The 25,254-nt window shown below is 36.8% G+C and overlaps 3 protein-coding genes across 5 annotated transcripts; 2 read left to right on the plus strand and 1 right to left on the minus strand.

Moving 5' to 3' along the window:
- The first annotated feature begins 2,890 nt into the window (after nucleotides 1-2,890).
- LOC141657411 (eukaryotic translation initiation factor NCBP) lies at nucleotides 2,891-8,432 on the plus strand. The gene is made up of 6 exons (XM_074464647.1): nucleotides 2,891-3,246; nucleotides 5,614-5,709; nucleotides 5,805-5,909; nucleotides 6,025-6,102; nucleotides 7,843-7,962; nucleotides 8,067-8,432. Exons 1-6 carry the CDS (start codon nucleotides 3,100-3,102, stop codon nucleotides 8,193-8,195), a joined length of 675 nt encoding a protein of 224 aa, XP_074320748.1. The 5' UTR covers nucleotides 2,891-3,099; the 3' UTR covers nucleotides 8,196-8,432.
- A 3,029-nt stretch (nucleotides 8,433-11,461) lies between these two features.
- Nucleotides 11,462-16,484, plus strand: LOC141657412 (pentatricopeptide repeat-containing protein At1g79540-like). 3 transcript variants are annotated; one of them, XM_074464648.1, is made up of 4 exons: nucleotides 11,462-14,016; nucleotides 14,164-14,289; nucleotides 14,832-14,950; nucleotides 15,990-16,484. In XM_074464648.1, exon 1 carries the CDS (start codon nucleotides 11,559-11,561, stop codon nucleotides 13,950-13,952), a length of 2,394 nt encoding a protein of 797 aa, XP_074320749.1. In that variant the 5' UTR covers nucleotides 11,462-11,558; the 3' UTR covers nucleotides 13,953-14,016; nucleotides 14,164-14,289; nucleotides 14,832-14,950; nucleotides 15,990-16,484. The 3 variants fall into 3 exon arrangements, with proteins under 3 accessions (XP_074320749.1, XP_074320750.1, XP_074320751.1); XM_074464649.1 differs by having other exon boundaries at nucleotides 11,468-14,016; nucleotides 14,141-14,289; XM_074464650.1 differs by having other exon boundaries at nucleotides 11,468-14,016; nucleotides 14,203-14,289.
- A 2,882-nt stretch (nucleotides 16,485-19,366) lies between these two features.
- LOC141657413 (mitochondrial dicarboxylate/tricarboxylate transporter DTC-like) lies at nucleotides 19,367-23,566 on the minus strand. Its single transcript, XM_074464651.1, has 6 exons — nucleotides 23,162-23,566; nucleotides 22,635-22,718; nucleotides 22,098-22,159; nucleotides 21,389-21,750; nucleotides 19,822-20,036; nucleotides 19,367-19,730 (listed from the first exon to the last, which is right to left on the minus strand). The coding sequence occupies exons 1-6, from the start codon at nucleotides 23,279-23,281 to the stop codon at nucleotides 19,674-19,676; spliced, it is 900 nt and encodes a 299-aa protein (XP_074320752.1). The 5' UTR covers nucleotides 23,282-23,566; the 3' UTR covers nucleotides 19,367-19,673.
- Between the last annotated feature and the right edge of the window lie 1,688 nt (nucleotides 23,567-25,254).

The following is a 25,254-nucleotide window of genomic DNA, read 5'->3' on the forward strand; positions in this document are numbered from 1 at the left end:
CAAAACCTCATAGAATATGCAAAATAGAAGCTAAAGATAAGAAATGACCCTAATGCATGCTAGAAAGCATAGGAACAGGGCTAGTTAAGGGACTAAATGTGTATAAATATGAGTCACATCAAATATCCCTAAACCGAACATTTGCTCGTCCCGAGTAAAGAGGTGACTAAAACTATGACCTTTATTTATAACATATCTGATGTGAGACAATTAAAAGGTCTTACTCTGCCACTTCAATGCACAACAAGACATCTATGAGGTAAGATGCCTTCTTGCAAGGCAAGGTGGGGCTTGCCAAAATGGCGATGCATCCAAACATTTAAGCACACAAAACACGTCAAACGATGTATCTACAAAAGAATAGCCACTTTCCTCATCTAAGTGGTGAAAATCGTCTAAAAGGGAAGGAATTCAAGGGTACACATTCCACCATAGATATTGTTTCTTCAAGTTACTAAGTCCAAGAGGATACAAACAAGTCACCTCCAAGTTGTGTTAAACTAGGTTACTTTTGTCACAATTGCTAAATGCTTTTGTCAAGAGTCAATTCCCTATAGTGTTAGAAAACATTGTAGGATCGCGGAATTCCCCCTTTTGCCTAGACAAGAAGAAGGGTCGTCCCTTCTCCACCATGCAACAAAGATAGGATCATTAATGGAAAAATGAATTCAAAGTATATGAGTTTCATGATGATAGTTTGCCTTTGGTTTATTATTTTTCCCCATTTTCGTAATTTTTGACATTTGAAGAACATTCTTTGCCATTTTTTATGTTTGGCTTTTGATACTTTGGCATTTCAACTTTGCATTTTTGAACATTTTTTAAAGTAACCCCATTTGTAACAAGGGTACTTCTATAAAAGCATAGGAGTCTATTTTTGCTCCTCATTTCATTAATGCAATTGCAAATATTTGACATTGATAACTTGAACTCAATTTGATGTTTTTGTGCCCATTCCCCTTCTTGGACGCCCGCCCTGAAGAGCAGTTTTGCTCTTTCTTCTTTTGGTTGTCCCTTAACTCGTGGGGATCCTTCATAGGCCGTGGGGGTCCTTCATCATTTCCCAATTACTTGTATTACTTGATTAATTGTAGGATGAACAATAACTTACAAGAGGCAAGGAACAAAAAGGATGAACAATAACTTACAAGAGGCAAGGAACAAGATAGTGTGAAGCTTGGTGCCCAAATCTTCAAGAAAAGTAGATGTCTAAACATAAAGTTGATGAAGGATGTTTTAAAGAGGTTTTGTGGTGGAGAAGGGGTTGGTAGGTGTTTTAGGGTTGTAAAAATGACGAGGAAAGCTGAAAAGGAAGCTTATATATAGCAAAGCCCGAAACACAGAGCCCAACTGAGCCTGAACCCGTACACTCGGTCGAGTATACGAAGGCACTCGGTCGAGTGACACACAAACAGAACTTGGTTGGAGCCCGGGGGCACTCGGTCCACTCACTCGATCGAGTACTCTATTGTACTCGGCCTAGTGCACAGCTAAGAAAGTCAAAGGTATTACAATAACTGAGTAAGAGCATTTGTGCAATTAGTCTCCTTGTTTCACTACTCAGCCGAGGAATTTGTGTTACTTGTGTGACTTCTTCTTCTTGCATTGTAATGTCCTTGACCATTACTTGTGCGATTTCTTGTTCTTCTTCTTGTATTGTAATATCCTTCATCATTGTGCCATCTTCTTCTTATAGTGTTGTTTCTTCATCTAGTGTAGTTGCAGTCACTTGCAGCTGCCATGGCTGCTGTATAGCCATTATTGTTGCCATTGTTGATGTTGCAAGTTCTATTGTTGCCGATGCCGCCATGGCTGCAATATAGGCATCCGATATTCTTGGTGGATTAAAAGAGGATATGTGGGGACATATTAAATAGTTTAAACATTTATTGTTATGAGACTTATTGTGAAGTTGTAAGAAATTTAATGTTTGGATTTTGTAGTAAATGCATTTAGCCCTTTTTATAAGGATAAGTCTTTGGGTATTTTAACTTTGGAGGGAAAAATTTCACTCCCAAATATTTTGGTTATATTTGAATTTGGTAGGAAATGTCCTACCAAATTTTCAGGCCGTTATGTATGTCCCACGGGGAAATATTACAAATTTTCATGATGTATGTCCCACCAAAATATTGTTTAATGAAAGTGATTAAGTTTTTATTAGCCCAACAACTCGCATCCTCCTGTATCTTATATTGAGTTTTATTCCATTCTTTATCTTCTCTCTCCTCACTTGGGTATTTGTGCATAATGTAAGTGTAAACAAATGACTAGGACAGAGGAGTATATTGATAAATGAAACTTATTTTTTTTTATATATTGAGTTTTATTCCAAACCTAAACCGGGCCATTTCTAACGGCTGTAATTCGTTCTACATATACTTTTTTTTCGCCAATTCGTTTATAAATTTTTTTCCAGTAACTTATTAATATTTCATTATATATTGATTCAACAATAAAGTTAATTAGATAAACTATAGTATCAAGCAATTTAAGAAATTTTGTGTTTCGATGCATTAGGAAAATGAAACGAGACAATTTGTTTTTATTTAAAATTTAAATTTTTTTGTATTGTTTTTAGTGAAATGGTAGTTCGGTTCGATTAACCGATTTCTAAAATTGCAAGCTGAACCGAACCGTTTCTATGACAAAATTAACGGTTCAGTTCATCGATTCGCTTTGCTTAAACGAACCCAAAATTACACGGTTTTTCGATTTTTTAGTTCGGTTATCGCGATTCGCCTTGTGAACATCCCTAACTCGAGCTTCGAATCCTGTAGACTCGAGTCGACAAAGTGCGCTCCCTTAGGCCGCGTTTTTCCAGGCATTTAATTTCACTGCGTTTCATTTTTGCTCATTTCTATTTAGCGGGTTTATTCAATTAAAGTTCACTTCCCCGACTCCGTTCAATTCAGCTCCTTTCAGCTGAAAAGAATAAGGCCTTACCCAAGTTGGAGGACGACCTCAAATCGGTTAAATTAGCAGAGGTGGAGAACGCGTGAAAGTGGTAAGGGTAAAGTCTGTAAAGAGAGATTGAGAGAGTCCCATCATCGTCGAAGAAGGTGTTATTGTTAGGGTTTAGCTCAACGACGAAGAATAATGGACATTTCAGAGAAGAAAGAATCCCTCAACGACAACAACAACGATAATCAAGCCGCCATTGTCGACCAATCTCTTCTCGATCGAGATTCCGAAGATCGCGAACGCTATTCTCGCGACCTCAAAGCTGGTCTCCATCCTCTCAAGGTCTCATTTTCTCCTTCCTCTCACCTTTTCAACTATTTTTCTATTATTTTCATCTATATCAATTCATTCTTTAGTCAATCCATTCTTTAGTCAATCCATTCGTATATTTCTTATATGTTTCAATTATCTAGTCGCTCTACTGTTTGATTTTTGTGATACCGGATTGTGTTTAGCGACGCTTTAATTTGAAGATTCTAGGTCACATTTATACAAATAAGTTTGAATTGAACAAAATACGCTGTTTTTTTGGGAGAACATAGAAGGATTCTGTGCATTTTTTCTGCTTGTTGTGGCTCGTCTCTATGTACTGATAGGCGGTGCTGTTGTGGCTAGCGGTGATTCAAGAACGCTAGACTATACTTCTTCTTTTTAGTGTTTGTATATTCGCATTTGTCTTGTCTTTTTACATTAGTAATTTCAAATGAGGAGATGATTTGCTTGAATAAAGTCGGGGTGAAATTGCTTGAGCAGGAAAGCATCTAAATGGTTATTTGATAAGACTCTTCTATGTATGAGATTAGTGATTTTGTGGATGGCTCTTTGTTGAAGATGATTGTAAAATCCATTATTTAGATTTCAGGATTCCTTTGTAAGGTGGTAAACTGTGCCAATGTCGCAAGATGCTTGGACTTGAACAACCGATACTACTTTTATCTTAACTAGCGCTATCTGGAGGCTTGGAGAACAGAAAAGGTTCCTAGGGGTAGAGGGAGACCGAGACGGACATGGTTGAGAGTGATAGAGCATGATATGAGATTTTTGGGGCTTGAGGAGAGTATGGTGACGGATAGGGCACACTGGAGGGAAAGGATACATGTGGATTTTTAGTATTTGATGTTATTTGACATATTTAGTGTTTTTATTTATTTTTTTTAAAAAAATTATTTGTTCTTCTCTCCTTTATTACACCTTCTTACCAACTACTTTCTTATACTCCCTCCAATTCATCATAATGATCCCTTTTGAGATGGGCACAATACTTAAGAAAAATGAATAAAAATGAATAAAGGACAAATGTGGGGTTTGTTGATAGGAGAGAGAGATGAATTATTAGGAGTTAAATAAGGAGTTGTGGGGTCAAAACATTAAGGAAAGTAATAAAATAAGAGTAAAAGAGTTGTGTGGGGTTTGGTAATAGGAGAGAGGGATGAATAAAATAAGAGTAAAAGTTACCAAAAAAGGAAAGGGGAACATTACTTGAATAATCCGTTTCGGGAAAGAGGGAACATTATAGCGAATTGGAGGGAGTATATTTTAATTGGTTTACTTTTAAGGTATTCCGGATCCTTAAATTCTACTTCGGTTTTCAAAATCGTTTTAATCTTTATTCTCGATTTAAATTTTAAGTTTTTATAAAAGAAATCCGGACTTCGATTTTAAAACATATAAATTTACCTTGACTTTGTATTATGTTTCGCTCCCCTTTTGTTTTTCATTTTTCCCTTTTCTATTTTTTTCCCGCATTTTGAGGTGTGCGTTCACCCATGGACGGTTCTAAATGATGATTCATGTCAGCCGACCCCATATCATTTTGGGATTAAGGCTCTGATGTTGTTGTTGTTGTATATGAATCTGGTGTTGCGTTTTTTTGCTGTCAAAGAAAATGTTATTGACGGTTTGCAAACCTGTTTGAGTGCTTACGTCCTCTCCACACTAGTTATCAGTTTAACAACCTTCTCCATTATAACAAGTTTTTCATTTCTTGTTCTTTGGCTTCCTCTAGTTACTTCAGTAAACATCATGAGTAAATCCAGATTGGGTTGTATTCTGTTCAATGTTTTCCCAGATATGGTTCGTTAGGATATCAGAAATGAGATTTATACATCCGCAAGATGCATTCAAGCAGAATGTGACTTGCTTACCTTTTGGTCATATTGTTGTACTTTTGTAACACCCATAGTCCCATGTACATTTTTGGAATTGCTTATAATCTACCTTAGTACACCCTACCATGAGAAGTGATGTTGTATGCGGAGAGACATACTTTGCACTACTTTTATGAGGTTTATGTAGAATGGAGTAGATACTAAAGTGACCAATAGGTGGGAAGAGTACTGTCTTACTATCACAAGAGTTAAACTTGTTGCTAGTTATGTTCTTGAACATAATGGAGGGAGCGTATTAAGAGATTTTGTGACCAATTCTCTACGAATTCACCAAATAACTTTTAGTCCATGATGAATGAAAGGAAAAGTTTCTTTCGTGAACTTTGTATTATTATCTGCTTTATACCTAATAACATTTCATTGGTGGATTTTTTGTTTTCAGTATTTAACATCAGTAGCTTGCTTGATACTGGTGGGTTTAAATTGTTCTCTATCATTCCTAACATTACTTTTTAAACTTTTATTCTGGCGATACAAGCAGCACAAGTTTGTGTTTTGGTATACCCGTCGAGTAGCCGGTGCAAGAACTCAAACACCATATGAAGAGAGCATGAAGAAACTTGTGGAGTTTAGCACGGTAAGATTCTGCTTATATGTAGATTTTTACTAGTTTAAGGTTGCTGTGAAATTTTTTATTTTACGTCCTCTATGTCTTTGTTTAAATGTATATAGGTTGAAGGGTTTTGGGTTTGCTATTGTCATTTTGCTCGCACTTCTTCTTTGCCAAGCCCAACTGATTTGCACCTTTTCAAGGATGGAATTCGACCATTATGGGAGGTATATCCTTTATGGCTTGATGCTATGCCTAAAATTGTTTCTTGTTAATGCCTTGTGAGTATGCTTTGACATTTTATAAATCTTATAACCTGTATATGTTGCTGTACTTGGTCAGGATTCTGCTAATTGCAATGGTGGGAAGTGGATTATTCGTTTCAAGAAGGCTGTTTCAGGGCGTTTTTGGGAAGACTTGGTAACAGTTCAATCTCGAAACTCGAAATGTTTTGATACTTTTATACATCAATGTTGAACTGTTTGAATAGTTGGTCATCGGCAGTTCTGCACATTTTGCTGGCACTAGTGTCCATATGGAATCAAGAGGGCCAGGTGGGCTAGTAGACTAGTAGAGGAACATATTTAACATTCTTATTTCATATAGTGATTAAAAATGTTGACCAAGTAACAAGATATGCTAGTCCTTTGTTTCTCTTCTTTGTTCTTGGTCTCTTTATACTCTTCTTTTAGGGTGTGTTTGAATTGAGGAATTTGGAGGGAAAAGAAAGAGAGGGAGAGTTCGGGATTTAAAATCCCTTCTTTGGATAGCAAATGAGGGTTGAGGGAAATGGAGGGGGAGAGATTTGAAGGGATCCATTTCCCCTCCTCCAAGGCAAATCAAAATCTCTCCACAAGAGGCAAGATTTGGAAGGAAATTATATCCAAACACCCACATCCCATTGCCCTCCCCTCCTTTTCCCTCCACTTTGCTATCTGAAGGGATTTGGAGGGAAAAGAAAGGGAGGGAGAGTAGGAGATTTAAAATCTCTTGTTTGGATAGCAAATGGGGGTGAAGGGAAATGGAGGGGGAGAGATTTGGAGGGATCCAATTTCTCTCCTCTAAGCATAATCAAAATCTCTCCACAATAGGCAAGATTTGAAGGAAAATTGTATCCAAACAACCACACTCCATTCCCCCTCCCCTTCCCTTCTCTCCTTTTTCCCTTCCCTCCTTCCCCCTCCCCTCCCTTTCCCTCCACTTTTTCTATCCAAACACACCCTTAGGGAGGTTAGAGCAGCCAGGCATCAGTGAGCCTGACATTCTCTAATAATCAGTCTTGCAGTACTCGGTCTTATTAGTACAAGACGGTTAACAGTAACCTTTGCAAGCATGATAACCAAAGCTATTGGACTTTCTAAGCTTTCCTAATAATTTGGACTCATAGGCCTTGATTGGATGGGTGGATTTGAAGGGAAAGGGAGGAGAGGGGTTTGGAGGGAGCCGATATCCTTTGTTTGGGTAGAAAAGTGGCGGTGGAAGGATTTGGAAGGGAGGAAAAATGGTTCCCCCATTTTCCTCCTCCAAGACTAATTATTTCCCCTTCAATAAAGGAAATATTTGGACGGAAATGATATCCTTTTTTTTTATTAGCAAAATGATGGTTAAGATTTGGAAGAATCCCTTCATTTGCTAATGCAAATTAAAATCTCTCCAACAAACGAGAGATTTCAATGTAAACTTATCCCTCCCTTCCCCTTTCCTATCCAAACAAGGCCTTAGTTTGTACTTTGGGTAAGTTATTTTTATTTGTATTGAATTATTGGACTGTCTTTCGCAGTGTGTGTATTTGGTACTCCCTCCATTCATTTTTGTTCACATCTGCAAATGGCACATGCCATCCTAAAGGGACAAGTGGAAGTGGTGTATATGTATAGTAAATAGAGTAAGTAAAAGTAAAGTGATGCACACCGAAACCTACAAACGTACTAGAGAATATTTTGTCATCTTATATTCAAAATTTGCCCGGAGTTGAAATGCAATAAATTGATTTCAACATCCCCCAAAAGAAAATATAGTGAATCAATTGAATTGATGGAGTTTTCGTACGTCGATTGGCTTACCTGCCCGTCTATTTTAGCCTTATTCTTACATCTCTTTTGGATGTTGAAATTTGCTGATTCATGGCCTTAACTGTACTCGCATGTATCTTTGTCCTAGGTTCTAGCCTTGATAGGTGATCAGCTCGACTACGGAGAAAATATATGCGGCGCAGTACTTAGCATTCGGTTCAGTGAGGATATAGTGAGTGTTTGGAACCGGAATGCATCTGACCATCAGGTGTGTAATGCATTTTGAAGATGATTGCATTCTTCATTCATCCCGGTTTATTATCATCGTATTCTACTACAATGCCTAAGCATTCCTATTTTTGTTAAATACAGGCTGTGATGGCTTTGAGAGATGCAATCAAACGACACCTAAAGCTTCCCCATAGTTATGTAATGGAGTACAAACCTCATGATGCTTCTTTACGTGATAACTCGTCATACCGGAACACCTGGCGGGGTTAAGAACCGTTGTCTTACACAACAGCCAGTGTTGGGTTCAGAACCGTTTTCTTACACAACGCCAGTGTTTGTTGCGCCTCCACTTAGATTTCCCTGTATCTCAGAACGGATAGAGGCCCAATTGTTCTCAAGTACTGAATGGTGTGCTGTATTGTCATGTAGCAATCTGGTTAACTACCTTTTAGAAAGTGGTCTATTTGTTCCTCTGATATTTTGATCGTCTTACTGAGTTACTGATTATGTGTTGTGTGTCTGCGTAAGGGAGGCGCCATTTATATGATCACCAGTTAATAATTGCTGTTAAACGATATCAATCAGATTAAGGATGTGTTTAGGGTGTGTTTGGATTTGAGAGATTTGGAGGGAAAAAGAAGAGAGGGAGAGTAGGGGATTTAAAATCCTTTGTTTGAATAGCAAATAAGTGTGAAGGATTTGAGGGATTCATGGTGTGGGTATTTGGATACGATTTCCTTCTAAATCTTCTAAATCACTCCCACTCCATTTCCCCAACCTTTATTTGTTATCCAAACAAAGGATTTTATATTCCTAATCCCCCTCCTTTTCCTTTCCCCCTAAACCCCTCAATTCAAACACACCCATGATTTTTGATAAACTAAAGATGACAACATTTCCCAATTTCTATTCGTTATCGACGATTTACTTAATATTGTTATATTAATGCATTTTACGTCAACAAACAAAAACCGCTTTCAAAACCTTGATTTTCCATCACCAACAACAAATCGATGCACTCTAATCTTGAAATCCGCCACCAACAACAAATCGAGGATGTGAGTGGTCTTTTTTTTTTTTTTTTTTTTTTTGGCAACAGTACAAAAAGATTCCTTACACAGTGCCTATCCGATTCGCTGAATCGGAATTTATTCTTACATTATCTGCAAAGGAAATTAAACTAAGGACGGTGTTAGTAAAAAGACTTCTTGAGGGACGATCTGAGCTTGGCAATTGAGCGAAAACTTCTTTTCTCTTCTTTGTCAATTGAGCTTCCTGGGAGTACCTGCAACAAGACACACTTACGCCGCGAGGACGTAGAAATTTACGGGAGAAAGACCTACTTACACACGAAGTAGATACATTGTGTCTCGGAGATTCGATCCCATGGGTATGCTTTTTCTTGGAGTTATTAATACACTTTTTCTCACTCACTTGCCGATTTGAGGGGTACCTGCTAAGTCTACGTGTAGCCGAGGCACGTGACACTTTACCAACCGAAGAACTCTTACTCTTTTTAGGACGAGCTGAAAAAAGAAACAACTCATGTTCGTTTGAATTTGAATCCTTGTGAGCTTGAGAGCAATTAGAGATGTTGGCCGTGTCATTCACCAAAGAAAGAGGTAAGCTTGTATTAGAAGCGACAATCGTAGAGTCTCCTTGGAAGATTTGAATACTAGCTGAAGATAAGTTGTCACAAACCGAGGACGACCTCGAACTTACACTACCTAAAGATGACTCCCTGGAAGGACTTTCATTGATACCACCTAAAGGAGAAGACATGTCTTCATTCATCACCCTTGTCTTAAATTTCCGCTTTTTTGAACGTCTCCTCCTCTTCTTTATCTTATCATGGTTCCTAGTTTTTCCTTCCTCCTTGATAACCTCAATGTTAAGGATCCGAATAGTCATAATTGACATATCTCTTTTATGGTAATAGCTCACCGTACTACCTTGAATGATTTGTTGATAAGCTTGTTCGGAGATCCTTAGTCGCGACTTTCCTCCATTCTTTCTTGAGAACTCAAGAACCGGGTTGTTAAGGATATGCTCATTATCACCCATTTTAACGTCATTGTGATTGTGTTCCAACTCCATGTTTGTAGAAGCATTTTCTTCTAAATCTACAGGAAGGACATTTTCAGGAAGGATGTGAGTGGTCTAATTTTGCACTTTTTTCATTAATTTCATTTATTATTAGTAGATTAGCATTTAGAATGGATTAGAGTATGAATCAAAGCTGCATCTTGCTCCCAAAATCACGCCCAAACTTAGGCAGGCTCGGACGTCCAATAGGTCCAGATGTAGATGTTCCATGTTCGAGCTTTGGCTTAGAGCATCCGCAACAATGGGGTTCCCCATATTTTATCTCTCTTTTTCTTATTCACCCACCTCATTTTCCACTAAGTTTTCCATCTACCCTCCTCAATCTGTAACCACGTTTATACAACAATGAGGTTCCCCATTTACATATAAAAATTTGGGAACCTCCCTCAAAAGGAACACAATTTACCCTTACTTTTTTTTGGGAACCTCCTCTAATAATGGTGGAACCTCAAATTATGGAGAGGTTGGTGCATTAGTGAGGTTCCCCATATAAGGAGAAAAAGTGCATATGGGGAGGTAGTTCTACACCTTTGCGGATGCTCTTAGATGTACTTGGCGCCCCCTATATATCAGAGTGGAGGTGTGTTGGCAAAGCCAGTGAAGAAGGTGGTGAGGTCGAGGACCGTTTTTAACTTTGTACATGGGTATATGGCGGCGTTGTTAGGGATGACAGTATGACACCCTTTGTTGACAAGTCGGGCCATAACACATATTTTTTCTTTATTATTCTAGAAAGTGTTGTTAATTTAGGAGAAATTTAATTATGGTGCTGTTTGGCCTAGTTTATGTGAAATAACTTTTACTTTCTAGAATGAGTTTTTTCATAAACTACTTTTTGAAAAAGTTGTGGTTGTTTGGCCTAACTTTTGTAAAAGTAGTTTCTTAACAAATTGATGTGTTTGGCCTACTACTGCTTTTTAGTTTTTTGTTTTTTTTTTTTTGTTTTTTTTCCATAATCCTAAGAGTTTTTGGGAGAAGTAGAAGCACTTCTGTTTCTAGTAGCTTTTTATTAATTTCTGACTTTTCAAAAGTAGTTTTTTATCTCCTTAAATTATAGTGTTTGACCCAGCTTCTACTTTTACAATTAGAAAAGCACTTAGAAAGTTTGGCCAAACATCTCATATATTATGCTTTAAGTGACAGGCCTTGGAAATAACCAAAATGCTTTAGGTTACGGGTCTTGGGAATAACCGATGTTTCGACCCTACACTCGAATTGATAATAATATAATTGAAAACGGCCCGAATTCTTGTAAACCCAAAAAAAAAAAACTAATTCTTCGAAGAAAAATCTAAGCCAAACTGTCCTGGCTCGAATGACTCATTTACCAAGTTTAACCTGACTCATATGACACGAACCCGAACTCGATGGGTCGGACCCGTTGACAAAGACGGATGATATCACGTCATTAACATTGAACTTGCAAGATTTAAGAAGTCTCTCATTAACTTAGGCACAGAGCCAAAGACTGTCTCCAATCTCGCCCCGCCCTCGCCCTCACCATCTCCTCTTCATCTCTATTCTCCAATGTCCCACCTTATTCAACGACTCATTACCGTATTTCGACCATTTTCAACTTCTTCCTTCAATTGCAAAACCTTCAAATCCGACCCGTTAACCCATATCTACTCCGTCCTTAACAAAAACCCGCATTTCGAACCCGAACTCGATCGCTTGGGTTTCCTTATGAAACCCGATACGCTGTCCTCTGTCCTCATCAATCCGCCCGATCTCAAGTCCGGTTTTCGGTTCTTTTTATGGGCCACCAAGTTCAGGTGCATTCAAGCTTATAAGTTTATCGACATGGTCGTTGAAATTTTATTGACCCGAAACCGGGATCATGATGATGGCTTTACTCTTTACTGGGAGACGCTTGATGAGTTGAGGAAATGTGGAATTGTCATCCCTTGTGAAGCGTTTTTAGTCTTGATTTCGGGTTATTATAAGGCCGGTTTCGCTGAAAAGGCGGTCGAATCTTTTGGTAAGATGAAGGATTTTGATTGCAAGCCAGATGTTTTTACCTTTAATGCTATTTTGTATGTTTTAGTGCAACAAGATGTGCTTTTGTTAGCTTTAGCTATTTATACACAAATGTTGAAGTTTAATTGCGCTCCCACTGTCGCCACTTATAGCATTTTGATTCATGGTTTGTGTAAATCTGGCAAGCTTGAGGATGCCTTGTCTTTGTTTGATGAAATGACTCAGAGAGGGATTTCTCCCAATACTATTACGTATACTATTGTCTTGTTGGGTTTGTGTCAAGCTGAGAGGCCTAATGAGGCGACCGACTTGTTGAATAAGATGACTCGTAAAAGGTGTCTTCCTGATACAATTACTTGGGATGGTCTTATTGCTGGGTTTTGCAAGCTGGGCAAGGTTGATGAAGCATTCTCGCTTTCTAAAGGCTTTGAGACTCAAGGATATGTTCTAGGGGTTAAGGGTCATAGCTGCCTCATTGATGGCTTGTGTAGAGTTGGAAGAATCGAAGAAGCTAAAAACTGGTTCCGCAAACTACTTGAGGACAATATCACTCCTGACGTCGTCATGTACACTATTATGATTAAAGGTTTCTGTGCGGCGAAGAGACTCGAGGATGCTTGTAACATGTTTCAAGAGATGACCGATAAGGGTATCGTCCCTGATACACAATGCTATAACATATTGATCAAAGGGTTTTGTGATGCGGGTCTCTTGCAGCAAGCTCGCTCCCTTAAGCTTGAGATTTCAAAGAACGGTTGCTTTCCCGACACCCACACTCATACCATTCTCATTTGTGGTATGTGTAGGAAAGGGCTAGTAGGGGAGGCAAAACAAATTTTCGACGAGATGGAGAAACACGGATGCCTTCCTTCAGTTGTGACTTTCAATGCACTCATTGACGGCTTGTGCAAAGTTAGGCAATTTGAGGAAGCCCGTCTTATGTTCTACAAGATGGAAATTGGGAGAAATCCCTCTTTGTTTCTCCGTCTTTCTCAAGGCACCGACCGTGTTATGGATAAAGCAAGCCTCGAGAACTTAATTGCTCGTTTATGTGAATCGGGATTATATCACAAGGCATATAGGCTTCTTACAAAGCTGGCTGAGAATGGTGCTGTACCCAATATTGTCACATATAATATTCTTATAAATGGCATGTGCAGAATTAGGAACATGGATGGTGCTTTTAAGATCTTTAAAGAGTTACAACTGAAGGGAGAGTCTCCTGATGCAGTGACATATGGGACCCTTATTAACGGACTCTTCAAAGCTGATAGAGAAGAGGAGGCCATGGCAATGGTTGAAGGCATGATAAAAAAGGGCATTTCACCCAGCTCCTCTATCTATAGGTCACTGATGACTTGGTCATGTCGCATGAGAAAGGTTTCAATGTCTTTTGCTTTGTGGATGAATTACCTTAGAAGCTTTGAAAATCTAGATAATAATGTTATCAGATTGATTGAGGAACATTTTGAGAAGGGAGATGTAGAAGAAGCTATCAGAAGCTTGCTGAAGATAGACATTAAAAGGAAGGACTTTGATTTGGGGCCATATTCAATATGCCTTATAGGGTTTTGTCAAGCTAGAAGAGTAGACGAAGCTCTGAAATTTTTTCAAGTGCTCCAGGAGTTCAATGTCACTGTTCCTCTCCAGAGTTGTGTGAGACTTTTACACGTTTGCTGCATAGCACGGAAACTGGATTCAGCTGCAGATGTTTTTGGCTATGCTCTTGAGAAGGGATTCAGAATACCGCGACGAAAATGCAATCTGATTCTTTGCTCGATGTTCCGTTCTGAGCCTCATGTGAACCATGCCATTAATCTTGTTAAAAAAATGGATGCAATGGGGTTTAACTTGGATGCCCAGCTTTCCCAGAAAACAAAAGCACTCTGGCAGTATCACAAAGCAATGCATAGGTTACCAGGGATAGAACAAGGGGTATAGTAGCAATGGCTGAGAATTTACGTATTGGTGCGCTGTTCGGGCATGCAGTTTTTGAATCAACCAAGTGAGTGCCTGCGCAAAATGGGTTTTTTCCAAACATATACTTTTGTGATGGTTTTCTTCCATTTATAGGAAGGAGCATATGCTTTTGTGATGGTTTTCTTCCGTTTATAATGTTATATCCATAGAGGTGTCTCTTACCAAATTGCAGGTTGATGGAAGTGCCACTGAAGAAGTTTTTTTTGCTCAGATTTAAAGGCACACTCCAAGTTTGTGGATGAAAGGGGTGCTTCAGAATTAGTGGATTGGACTTGGACCTGTAACAGTCAGATGTTTGGTATGATGCTCTGTTCCTCTCCCTGCTAAAAATGCTTTACTTCTTCCTTGTTGCCCTTGACCAGGGAGGTCAGAGGGGTCTTGTCGTTATAGAAGCATTATCAATAATCAACATTAAGCGTCAAAATAACATGGTTAGATTTGGGTATCTAGTCGAAATGAGGATGTGCAAATAAAGAAAGAGATGGGTCAGAACCTAAGTTACTCTGACGCTTCACATTGGCCACGTGTCCCATGTCCAGCACGACATGACACTCTGACAAGTCATAGACAAAAAATTTAAGTTCCAGAAATTTTTGTAATGCTCTTTCCCGATTATGTAAAGTTCCAGATAACCGGGCAAATACAATATAAGCGACAATTCTAATTGCCCTTATATCAAATGAAAACTAAGGGGAGAAAAATTTGCCCTCTTAAATAAATAATATAATGACACTATTAATCTAGTTTCGGGTAAACAATAACTTTCTCGTTGCGTTTCTGAATAAGCCAAAGAGCAAGAATGTTTTTGTTTCTATAATTTGATGCCAGGCTTACTCTCAGGCTTCCTGGAGAAGGGTAGCTCGAGCAACAGAATTGACACCAAGTGTGAATGCTCCCATACTAAGATCACAATCGTGGGTCTTGCACATTTCTTTCACGTCCTTGAGCCCCCTTGTCGTGTATGTCTTCATCTCTGAATTCACTCTTACTTCTTCCTACATGAATCCTCTAATGTTCTGCAATAGACCAGAAATCCTTTTTTTTTTTCTTTTTTTTTTCTTTTTTTTTTTTTTTTGTAACTGATGAACACGACATCAGATGCATTTTTTGCCTATATCATTAGCAGTTTCCCTTCAATAGAACCATATTAAGAAAATCACATTTCCAATCTTGAAGATGCTTGGGGTTCAAAAGAGGGGGCATTTGGAAAACAAATTTCGTTGGCAAAATTTCAGAGGATCCATACCCTCTGTTTTGTGGTTTGCAATTAAATTGTCGAGCAACCTATTCAGTGTCTAGATAAGATTTCCGTCATGGCTGAGATTGCTGTCATGGCTTTGCTATTTAATGTATAGCTTGCAATTTTATTTTATTTTTTGTTTCAATGAAGTTGTTTATCTTCAAGAGGAAAACCTGATATTTTTATTATTGTTGTCAAATAACGTTCTTGCTAGCATGGAATAAGATGCTTTAGCTCCTTGGTTTAGGTTGTGCAGTGCCAAACTACCAGACTCCATTGAAGTTTTTAGTGATTACCTTTGTTTTACTCTGATAATTATTGATGTATGAAACTCGTAATTGTTAAGAAATCCATCGCCCTGTATCTGTTAGACATTGGGGTTAGACATGATCTATTGAGGGATCCTTAATCTAGGCTGAAAGCATTATTTATTTCTATTTTTGAATGTAACAACTACCAAAGTCTTATTACACCTTTCCTTGTTCAGTGGTCATCCTCAATGTCATTTACATGTTATAAACCCTATTGGTATGGTTTAATTATACTCCTTCCACTTCAGTCAATAAGGCTCATTTGCGTTTTCTCTTGAGAAAATTTTGAATAACCTGGCTTAGTAACAAAATTGGAGGGAGTTGTAATTGTGCAGCAAGTGTTGATTGTACTCTGTAATTCTGTATAATATTTTGGCTTTTGATAAACCTGCTTTAGTTTGACCTCTGATTAATTAGCTGATCTTTCGTTTTTGAATTGTTCCGCAGGCGTAGAAGCACAAGCTGGAAGAGATGGTAGTTTTGGGAGTGGTTTTGTTGGCCGCGGTGGAGGTGGTTTCCGGTGAAGAGAAGGTCCAGGACGTGGAAGAGGTGATCCTCCAAGGGGACGTGATGGTTTTAGGGAAGAGGTGGAAGATTTTAAGCGCAGAGGAGGAAAAGGGCGGTGTTGTGCCTGTAGTAGCCCTAAAACATTGATAATCAATCTTCATGCCTCAGGCATATTGTTATTGTTACTGTATCATTACAAGTTAGAAAAACCTTGGATGCTGTTAATGTGATTGGTTTAATTAGAATTCTAGGTATTTTAATACCCGTCACATTTCTGAGTTTTCTGAGTTCAATCAGTTGTTCTGCAAGAAACATCGTCTCGTTGATGGTAGATTGGTAGTAGATAAAACAGTAAGTGGATTATACATCCGATGTATTACCACCAATTGCTTAGTTTTTGAGCATTATAATAAAGTTTTCGAGTTTTGTTTTAAAGTTTCTGAGTTTTACTATAAAGTTTTTGAGTTCATTCAATTAGACATTAAGCTCAAAAAATTACAATATAACTCAAAAACATTACATATAAGCTTAGTTAAATTTGAGTTTTGAAGGCAAAAAATTAAAATGTAACTTATAAACTTTAAAAAGCTCAGAAAAAATACACATAAGCTCAAAAACTATTGAGGTCTGAGGTAGTACATCCGATGTATGTTCCTATTTCTCTAGATAAAACCCTGAAGCTCGAAAGTGGACAAATTTTAAGATAATACTCGCCCTTTTGCTTTAGTAGTACTCGTTACTGAAATAGCATTAGTCGTGGTTGTCACCTTCATTCCTAGTCCCTTAAACTTTCCGGCTCAGCTCTCTATCGGAAAAGAGGAACGTCTAATTAAACATTGATGTTACAACTTTTCCAATTCATGATTTGAGTAACTTTGTACTCCCTCTCATCCAAATCAAAGGTAACAGTTGATTTATCACACTTGTCGAGATACGTTTTGCAACGTAAATATCTTTAGTTACACATTATCAAAAATTATAAAAATTTGTTATTTTGTTATAGCATTCATGAAGATAAATCAAACAAGATCTCACATGATTATATTTTGTCTTATAGATTAAGAATAATATCAAAGATTCCATACGATCATGAATAGTGCCAAAAAGCAAGTGTTCCCTTTGTTTTGGATGAGAGGGAGTATTAAATAGAGAGTACAAAGTCCTCTCTTTAAATAGTTTGAATGAACAACAACTTCTCTAAACGCAAAGAATTAACTTGCGTTTAATTTCTAGCATGGAGTAATCGTATCGTCCCAATATGATCAAAGATGCCAAATTCCAACTAGAACCATATATTTTTGAAGTGTAATCAATATTTTCATTAACTTTTAAGGACGTGTCAAAACTAGAGCTGAAATGTAAAATTTTAGAGAGAGGAAATCCTCTCAAAAAAAAAAAAATCCCCAGAAATTAAATTTGGTGTTGAATCATCAACTTGGTTTCTTCCCCAGTTTTTGTTCAGCTCTTTTATTAGAAATTTCTATCATCTCTTTTCTTGAGTTTTACCTAACTTTAGATTTGACTTTAATTGATCTCCATTTTAGCATAGGAGAGCTTTTTTAGTCACATATCTTTTAAGAATAAAGGTTTAACTTAAGAATTGAATTAGAATTTTTTGAGTCTATTATCATATATTGATTTTAGCAAAACAATGTTAACTTTCGGAGGTTTTGTTGGTTTATTAATCCTTTCCTCAGGATCTGAATTCTATTCTTCTTTGGACTTTTAGCTTTCTTTCCTTAATGGCTGAATTTGTGTCATTTCACTTTCCTGCTTTTTTATAGATCTTTGGTTTTTGTTTTCTGCATTTTTATAGATCTTTGGTTTTTATTTCCTGTCATTTTAGGCCTGTTTCCCTCCTGGGGTTTTGAAGCTTTTCTATCTTTCTCACTGGATGTTTTCTCTTTACCTTCTCTCTTTATTGTATCATGATTTACCTGGTAAATTAAAAGTTTCGACGACTTTTTTTACCATTCGCATCCGTGAGGATGTTATAGGTTGATTTCTTTCAACCTAGTTTCCTTTCCTTATCAAAAAAAAAAAAATCGATGATCTGAAATGAATATGACACGAAGTTATACGGTATGGGTCAGATAAGGGTCAGGTCAGTTTTGCGAGGTCTACTCCTAGGCATCCTCAAAGTCTAATACTTTTTTGAGTTGTTAACCAAAGAGGTCTTATAATAAATAACCAAAACGAAGATTATACTCGCCTTAAGCCTTCGTTTAAACCCAAAAGATGCGTCTAACAGCCATTTTTCCAACCAACCTGCTAAACATCGTCGACATTTTACTAATTATCGTCGACATTTTTTAATGACTTTCCTAATCTACCCTCACTCTAAACCTTCCATATTTGAACATCTTTTTTTCAAATACGACATTTCCGTCACCACCGCTTCAATTCCGCCACCAAATTTAAGGAATCGACGACAAGTAATCTAAACTAGTTTAATTTTTTAAAAATTTGTAATTAGTTAGTAGTTTTACGTGGTTTAGAATAGAATCGTTATTGTTAGAACGGATTAGTGATTATCGATTACCGCGGCAAAAATTAATCTAAGTCAGAAAATGATTTTTTTTTTCAAATTTTTTTTTCCAGACGAAAATGTTTTTCGTCCGGAATTTTTTTTTTCAAAAAAAAAAATAATTTTTTTACGGACGAACAGACGAAAATATTTTCGTCTGGATTTTTTTTTTCCGGACGAAAAACATTTTCGTCCAGACCTAGGTCCAGACGAAAGATATTTTCGTCCGGAATTTTTTTTTTCGGACGAAAAACATTTTCATCTAAAAAAAAAATTTTTTTTGGATGAAAATATTTTTAAAACCGTTATTAACTTGATCGTTGTTAACGTATGTTTAAAACCGTTTTAATCGAAAAGTTCGTAAATTAAATTACAATTTTTTTTCGAAAAGCCATCTTTTTTTTTGTTTTAGAAAGATTAGGGCGAGAGACAAGGGGAAGTTAATGGGGGGCAAAATTGAAAAGATGTGTTAATTGTCGACGATAATTAGTAAAAGTGTCGATGATATTTAATACGACCGTTTTCCAAACCATGAAAGATTTCACATTCTTTAATACAAAAGTAAAAAAATCAATCTCCATTGGTTTTAAAACGTACTAGTAATTTTGTTTTGTAGCCCATCCCTCTCAAGGTCCTGTTTTCAGGAAAAAAACTGGATCCATCATGCAGAAAACAAAAAATAAATGAAATCCCTTTAAATAACTCAACTCTTATTGTTCTGAAAGGGAGTGAATCTTGGAAGAGTATCTTCACAACATTAAGCATTTGCGAATTTCATATAAAACAAAGAAACATAAAACAACAAATTAAGATTAAAATTCCGCAGATTATAAATGTCTCGAGCTCCAACGGATCGTCTGGTACATGGACCCATTAATCCAACTTTGGATGCATTATCTTATCCTCAAAAGAATCATGTATTCTAATATGATGGTTTTCCCCTAATTTATTTAGCTCCAGCAAAATTTGCAAGTCTCAGTGCAAAACATAATAAAAAAAGCAAAAAGGAAGTTGCTGATGCTTGATGTCAGCTACCTTGACACAAATCCGAGGTAATCTATAGGGTCTGATCCAATTTAGCTGCAGGTGGAGCGGAACTACAATCCAATAGTCTTCTGGACCTTTTGGATTTGGTTCAAGAATATCCATGTCATCTGTAAGTCAATAAACCCGAGGGTTAGTAGTTGATCAATAGGGAGTGGAAGCAAACAGAAATCTGAGTTAAAATATGAGAAGAGTGATCACCATGACGTGTGGGGCGATTCGAACGCAGTACACTGGAAATCCTGTGTAGAATTTAAAAGGTCCTCCTGCTTTCAAAGTTTTCATAGCACAGTCCAAGGAGCCGGTATAAGGATACTTTCCGGTGGCGTCGGGCTGCATTTTCTGTATTTGGGTTTTCACGTAATCGAACGGTAGACTGCATGCAGCAGCAAAGAATCCAGAGACTGCACTTGCACCTGGTGGAGAACAAGCATGAGTCATGACCATAAAAAATAAATAGTTGTAACTACTACTCTGTCGCTGTGAAATTTATACCCAAATTGTTATGGATGACGCGGAAATCATGATAAAACTAAACCACCTACTTAATTAAGAGACCACAAGACAAATATTAAGAAGTAATCAAGAATTTAAGAACCCATTTGAATTCAGAATCAAACTTAGGTAGCACGCAAAATGCATGTCTGGAGGAAAGGGATTCTTTGGAGAAAGGATCAGTTCAAAAATAGAGTGGGGAATAGGAGAAAAGCACATGATTGCTCCTGAGACCCCCACCAGATTGCTCCTGAGACCCCAGGATTTTCACCCAAAATTTTAACCACTAGACGTCATCCTTCCGGGCATGTTTTGCAGCATTTAATAATACTTATGAGAGGTTCCAATTATACTGACTTCGGGATCACTTATTGTAGGGAAAGCACACCTCAGCACTCCGGGGAAAAAGATAGTCGGACAAATCAGCTTTAAATGAGTTACGGAGATTAAGACCTCTCGAAATACAAGTCTATATGGCTCTGTTTACGAATTTCGATTTTCAAATCAATGGCCCTAATATAACTGTGTTCCTATATCAAGTATCACTTACCCAAATACAGGTATACATGGCTCTGTTTCCGAATTTCAAATCACTAACCCTACAGAGTATTACTTTAGAGTAGTAGTTGTAGTTGTTTCTATACGTTTGATTAAAATATAGAATTGCTATATCACGCCCCTAAATTATTTTTTTCCTTTTCTCACACTTCCCTTTACTACTCCTTACACTCCAATAAGCAACGATTACATTATAAAAAAAAATAAAAAAACTTAAATTAGCAATTAATTAACGAAGAAAAACTTTAAATTAAAGAATTAACGAATTTTTGAATATATTATTAAACGACAAAACAACGATGACAATTAATAACGACTTAAATCTGGACAAAAAAATGACGATTACAACTTTGAACGGTCATAACTTAGCGTTCGGTGTCTGATTTTGACGATTTTTTTTTTGTTTTCAAATGTCTTATCTCGATGAGATTAACGCAATGGGAAATTTTTGCGTAACAAGTGGCCCACTCGTGTAGAAACCACGAACTAGCCCATAAATCTTTCTTCAATGAAATGCCTTATCATGTAATGGTTACCGATGCCTAATAAATGCCTTCAAAAATCAGTCTTTAAAATATCACTTCATTTACAGAGGAAAAAAAAGGCAGCAAGTTGCATAAAATGACGATAAACTCAAAGAACAAGCAAGGTATATGCACTGAACGAGATCGAGAGATCATTATAGTACGGTAAAAGAATCAAAGATGCATCTTACCTACAACAGTGGAAGCTTCACCCAAGCCAACAGTATCCCTGAAAAACTCTACGGACTGATCATAAGAAGCAAGCATTCCCATGTTCAATGCCATTGCTCTCACAACTGTAGGACCCGCACCTTTCCACATTGCCAAAAACCCCTCATCTGAGATGATCTTGGAAAGAGCATGGAATGCATTTTTGTAATGCCTCCGTTGAGCAGCTGGAAGAGTAGCATCAGCTTGCATACGGATGAGAGCAAGATCAGCAGGACTACCAACAGAGGCTCCAATAGCACCAGCAGTTAATCCGCAAAGAGCTTTCTGGTAGAGAGGCAACGGCTTCCCATCATTAGCAGCTATAGCTTTGGCTGTCAAAATCCTAAACAAAATACAAAAACAAAAATCAGATTAAAAAAGGAAGAATCGTACTCTCCAAAATCCATACAGTCGAGATTACATGATATTCTAACCTCTCACAAGGTGTAGTGTACAACATAATTTTAATTACCTAAGGCGCAAAATGGCAAAGGAAGATGCTTTCTAGAAGATAGCATACAGCAAAGATGCAACATATGTTATGTATTTGGAGATATATAGAAGTATTTTATGTGGATATGTGTTCAAGTGTTGGACTCGGCTATTTTTTATTCAGATCCTCATAATTTTGGTTCAAAATGACGTGTCATAGGTAATAAGATGGTATGCATAAGCCAGAAATATGCTTACTTGAAAGAACCAAGTCTGGCAGTTGTATATGTGGCTTGCCTAAGCAACCCTGCAGACAGACCCTACACCAAAAGAAAGCAAATGAACAGGTAGGCATTAATATGTCAAGGTTTTAATACACACAATGACTTTAAGAGATCTCAAGTGGTAAGTATTGTACATTATGAGAAAAAATACATCGGTTCCATTACATCACACTTACTAACACCACGCACATGATACAATTTGATTTCCAATTTTACTGCTTTGCTGTGGATGGCAACAAAACGTTTCAACCTGGGTTTAGAACCCTTGTACAATGAGGCCTATTAGCCTCCCACAAACCAAAACTAGAAGATGGCAGCTCTTATAGAACTGGGACACAATCGAACATTGCCACGCCTAAATGTATTGTGTCAAAAGCAACTCTGCCAAGAATCAGTCTTTCTTTTCGGTTGAGACAATGTCGACTACAAGCTAAGTACAGATCTAAGTTTTGGCAAAATGAATAAGATTTCCAACAAATAAATACTCGGTTTTTAGAGAAGGAAAGAATACCTTGTAGAAGGCACCAACACCCTCAGCAGCAAGCATGTTCTTAGTGACTTGAGTAGCAGATCCCTGACCCAATTGAATTCTCACCTACCCAATTCACAACACACATTTGTAATCACAATTCCATTCACAGATCACGATGTCATTCCATGTCAATTAGCATGAAACATTCCTGACCGAATCGAAACAATCGAAAAATCTCACCCATCAATTCCAAACAAAAACAAAATAACAAATCAAGCATTATACAAATCCGGATCAAAATTGAGGTTCCCATCTCATAAAATCCAACTAAAAACAGATTATAAGAACCCAGAACCCTAAAATCACCTAACAAACAGCTAAAAAAATGCTAATTGACATGGTTTCCAATATGATTATCAAATCAATGAAGCATTATATAAACCCAGATCAAAATATAAGCTACCCAATTCATAAAATCAACTAAAAACACATTACAGAAAGCCAGAAGAGTAAATGAAGGTTGGAAAGAGGTAAAAAAAAGGTTAAATAAAAAAGAAGAAGGATACCTTGATCATATCAATGGGTTGAATGACACAAGTGGCAAGCATACCAGAAGTACCACCATTAACAAAGGGTTTAACAGTTGGCCATACTCCTCCACTTGATTTTGTACTTTGATCCGCCATTGTTGAATCTTGATATATACTGTAGATCTCTCTGTTTCGACAATGTAGTACAGTAATTAACAACCAAGAAATGAAAATGAGTGAGATCTCTTTTGGTTGTTCACTGCTTGATGGAGAAGAGAGATCTCAACTAACCAACAAACAAACAAACGAGGAAAGACTCGAAAGAGAAAGAGGGAGTTTAATGAAAGCCGCGAGATACTTATATATAGATGCACACTACTACTACTTGAATTTGACCCTTTTATTATACGTTAAAAATTAGTACTTTAGTAGGACGTAAATGGTTGAGTACACTTTGGAAAGCTCGCCAAAACAAATTGCAGTGGGGCCAACTGCGTGAATCGTGAGGTTGAGCTTTGTTTTTGTTTTGTTTTGCGTTACTTGCAAGCGTAACCAAAGGCGATGCATTTTTGAGTCACAAGTCACCCAACTTGTCAAAATCTGACCCGCCTTAAAACCCGGCCGGAAATAAACCGATCAAATCCACCCAAGAAAAATGTTATCCCGAAATGACCCGACCTAAAAGGCGAAAATGTCCCACCCATTTAGGGTCCGCCCGACCCGTAAATGGGTAAGATTATTGAAAATTTGTAGTTAAAACAAATATAAAATTATTAAACTAATTTAAAACTTCAAATTTTTTAAAATAATAAGGTATGCTTTTATTTGTTTTAAAGCTTAATTTACCATATGATTAATCTGAGACTTTTGGACTTGAGTGTCCTTTTTCTTTTGTACGAAAAACCATTTGACTTGGAGATGTGACATGAAATTTGAAATTAGATGATGCTAGTCCAAGGTGACTTTAGACAATCATAATGTCGTCGGTTCAATGGGTCATGTTAGAAAACCAGTCAAGTTGAGATGAATTTTCATTAGTGTCTAAGGGTCAATTAAATTTCACCATGTTAAGGTCAGTCGACGGTTATATTTAGTATTCCCTCCTATTCGTTATATTCTTCTCTATTTCTTTATTCGCTTATTTAGGTTTTCTTTCTTATTTTCTTTTTTAGGTTGATTTGTGTAGTCCAAATTCAATGACATGTGGCTAGAGTGTTTTGTGTGTTCCAAATTCAGTTTCTTATTTCTTGTGCAAAAAGGAAAGGGGAAGAATATATAGAATATGAGGGAGTATATAATTATGTAACTTGTTATAGCATATACGAACAATGTATGTTGTAATGTTGTTTGAGTGATCTAGAGAATCGTTATTATGAAAGTGTTATTTTAGTTTGATGGAGACTTAGACCCTGTTCTTTTGGATTTAATGTTACTAAACTTTTCTGAACTGAACTTATATGATATGAACTTTTCTAAATTGAACTTATACGATCTGAACTGAATTGAACTTATAGGATCTGAACTTTTCTGAACTGAACTTTTGAGATCTGAACTTTTCTGAAATGAACTTATAAGCTGGCCTTTTATGAACCTAATTTATAGGATCTAAACTTAACTTAAATTAGTTTAACTTAACTTTATTATGATTATTATCTATACTGTTTAAAGATATTATTGAAAAAAAAATGGTGTAAAAACAAAATAAGATAATAAAATTTTAACCTTATATACATGATTTCGTTCGCGTATTACATCTTTTTTGTAATCATCTATTCTCATATTATCCTTTTCCTCATCTCCTTCTTCTTTATCTTCATCTCCTTGCCAAATATTTGTCCTAATAAGATAATTGTACATCTAACTCGAAGATTAGTGTTATTTACAAAACTTTAGGATGATTAATATGTTATATAAATATAAAATGATCATCAATCTAACTTGAAGGCATAAATTAATGTATGTTATATATCTTAACAATAAAAAAACGTGAGACGGTCTCACAATGTGAGACAATCCCAATATAAAAAGACAACTCATATATTAGGATTAAATGAATAATTTATTTCATATATATAATTAATATAAAAATGTATCGTCACGGGTTCGTTCTATTTTATAAATCGTGTTAA

Source organism: Silene latifolia, chromosome 5 (assembly GCF_048544455.1).
Source record: "Silene latifolia isolate original U9 population chromosome 5, ASM4854445v1, whole genome shotgun sequence".
NCBI lineage: Eukaryota > Viridiplantae > Streptophyta > Magnoliopsida > Caryophyllales > Caryophyllaceae > Silene > Silene latifolia.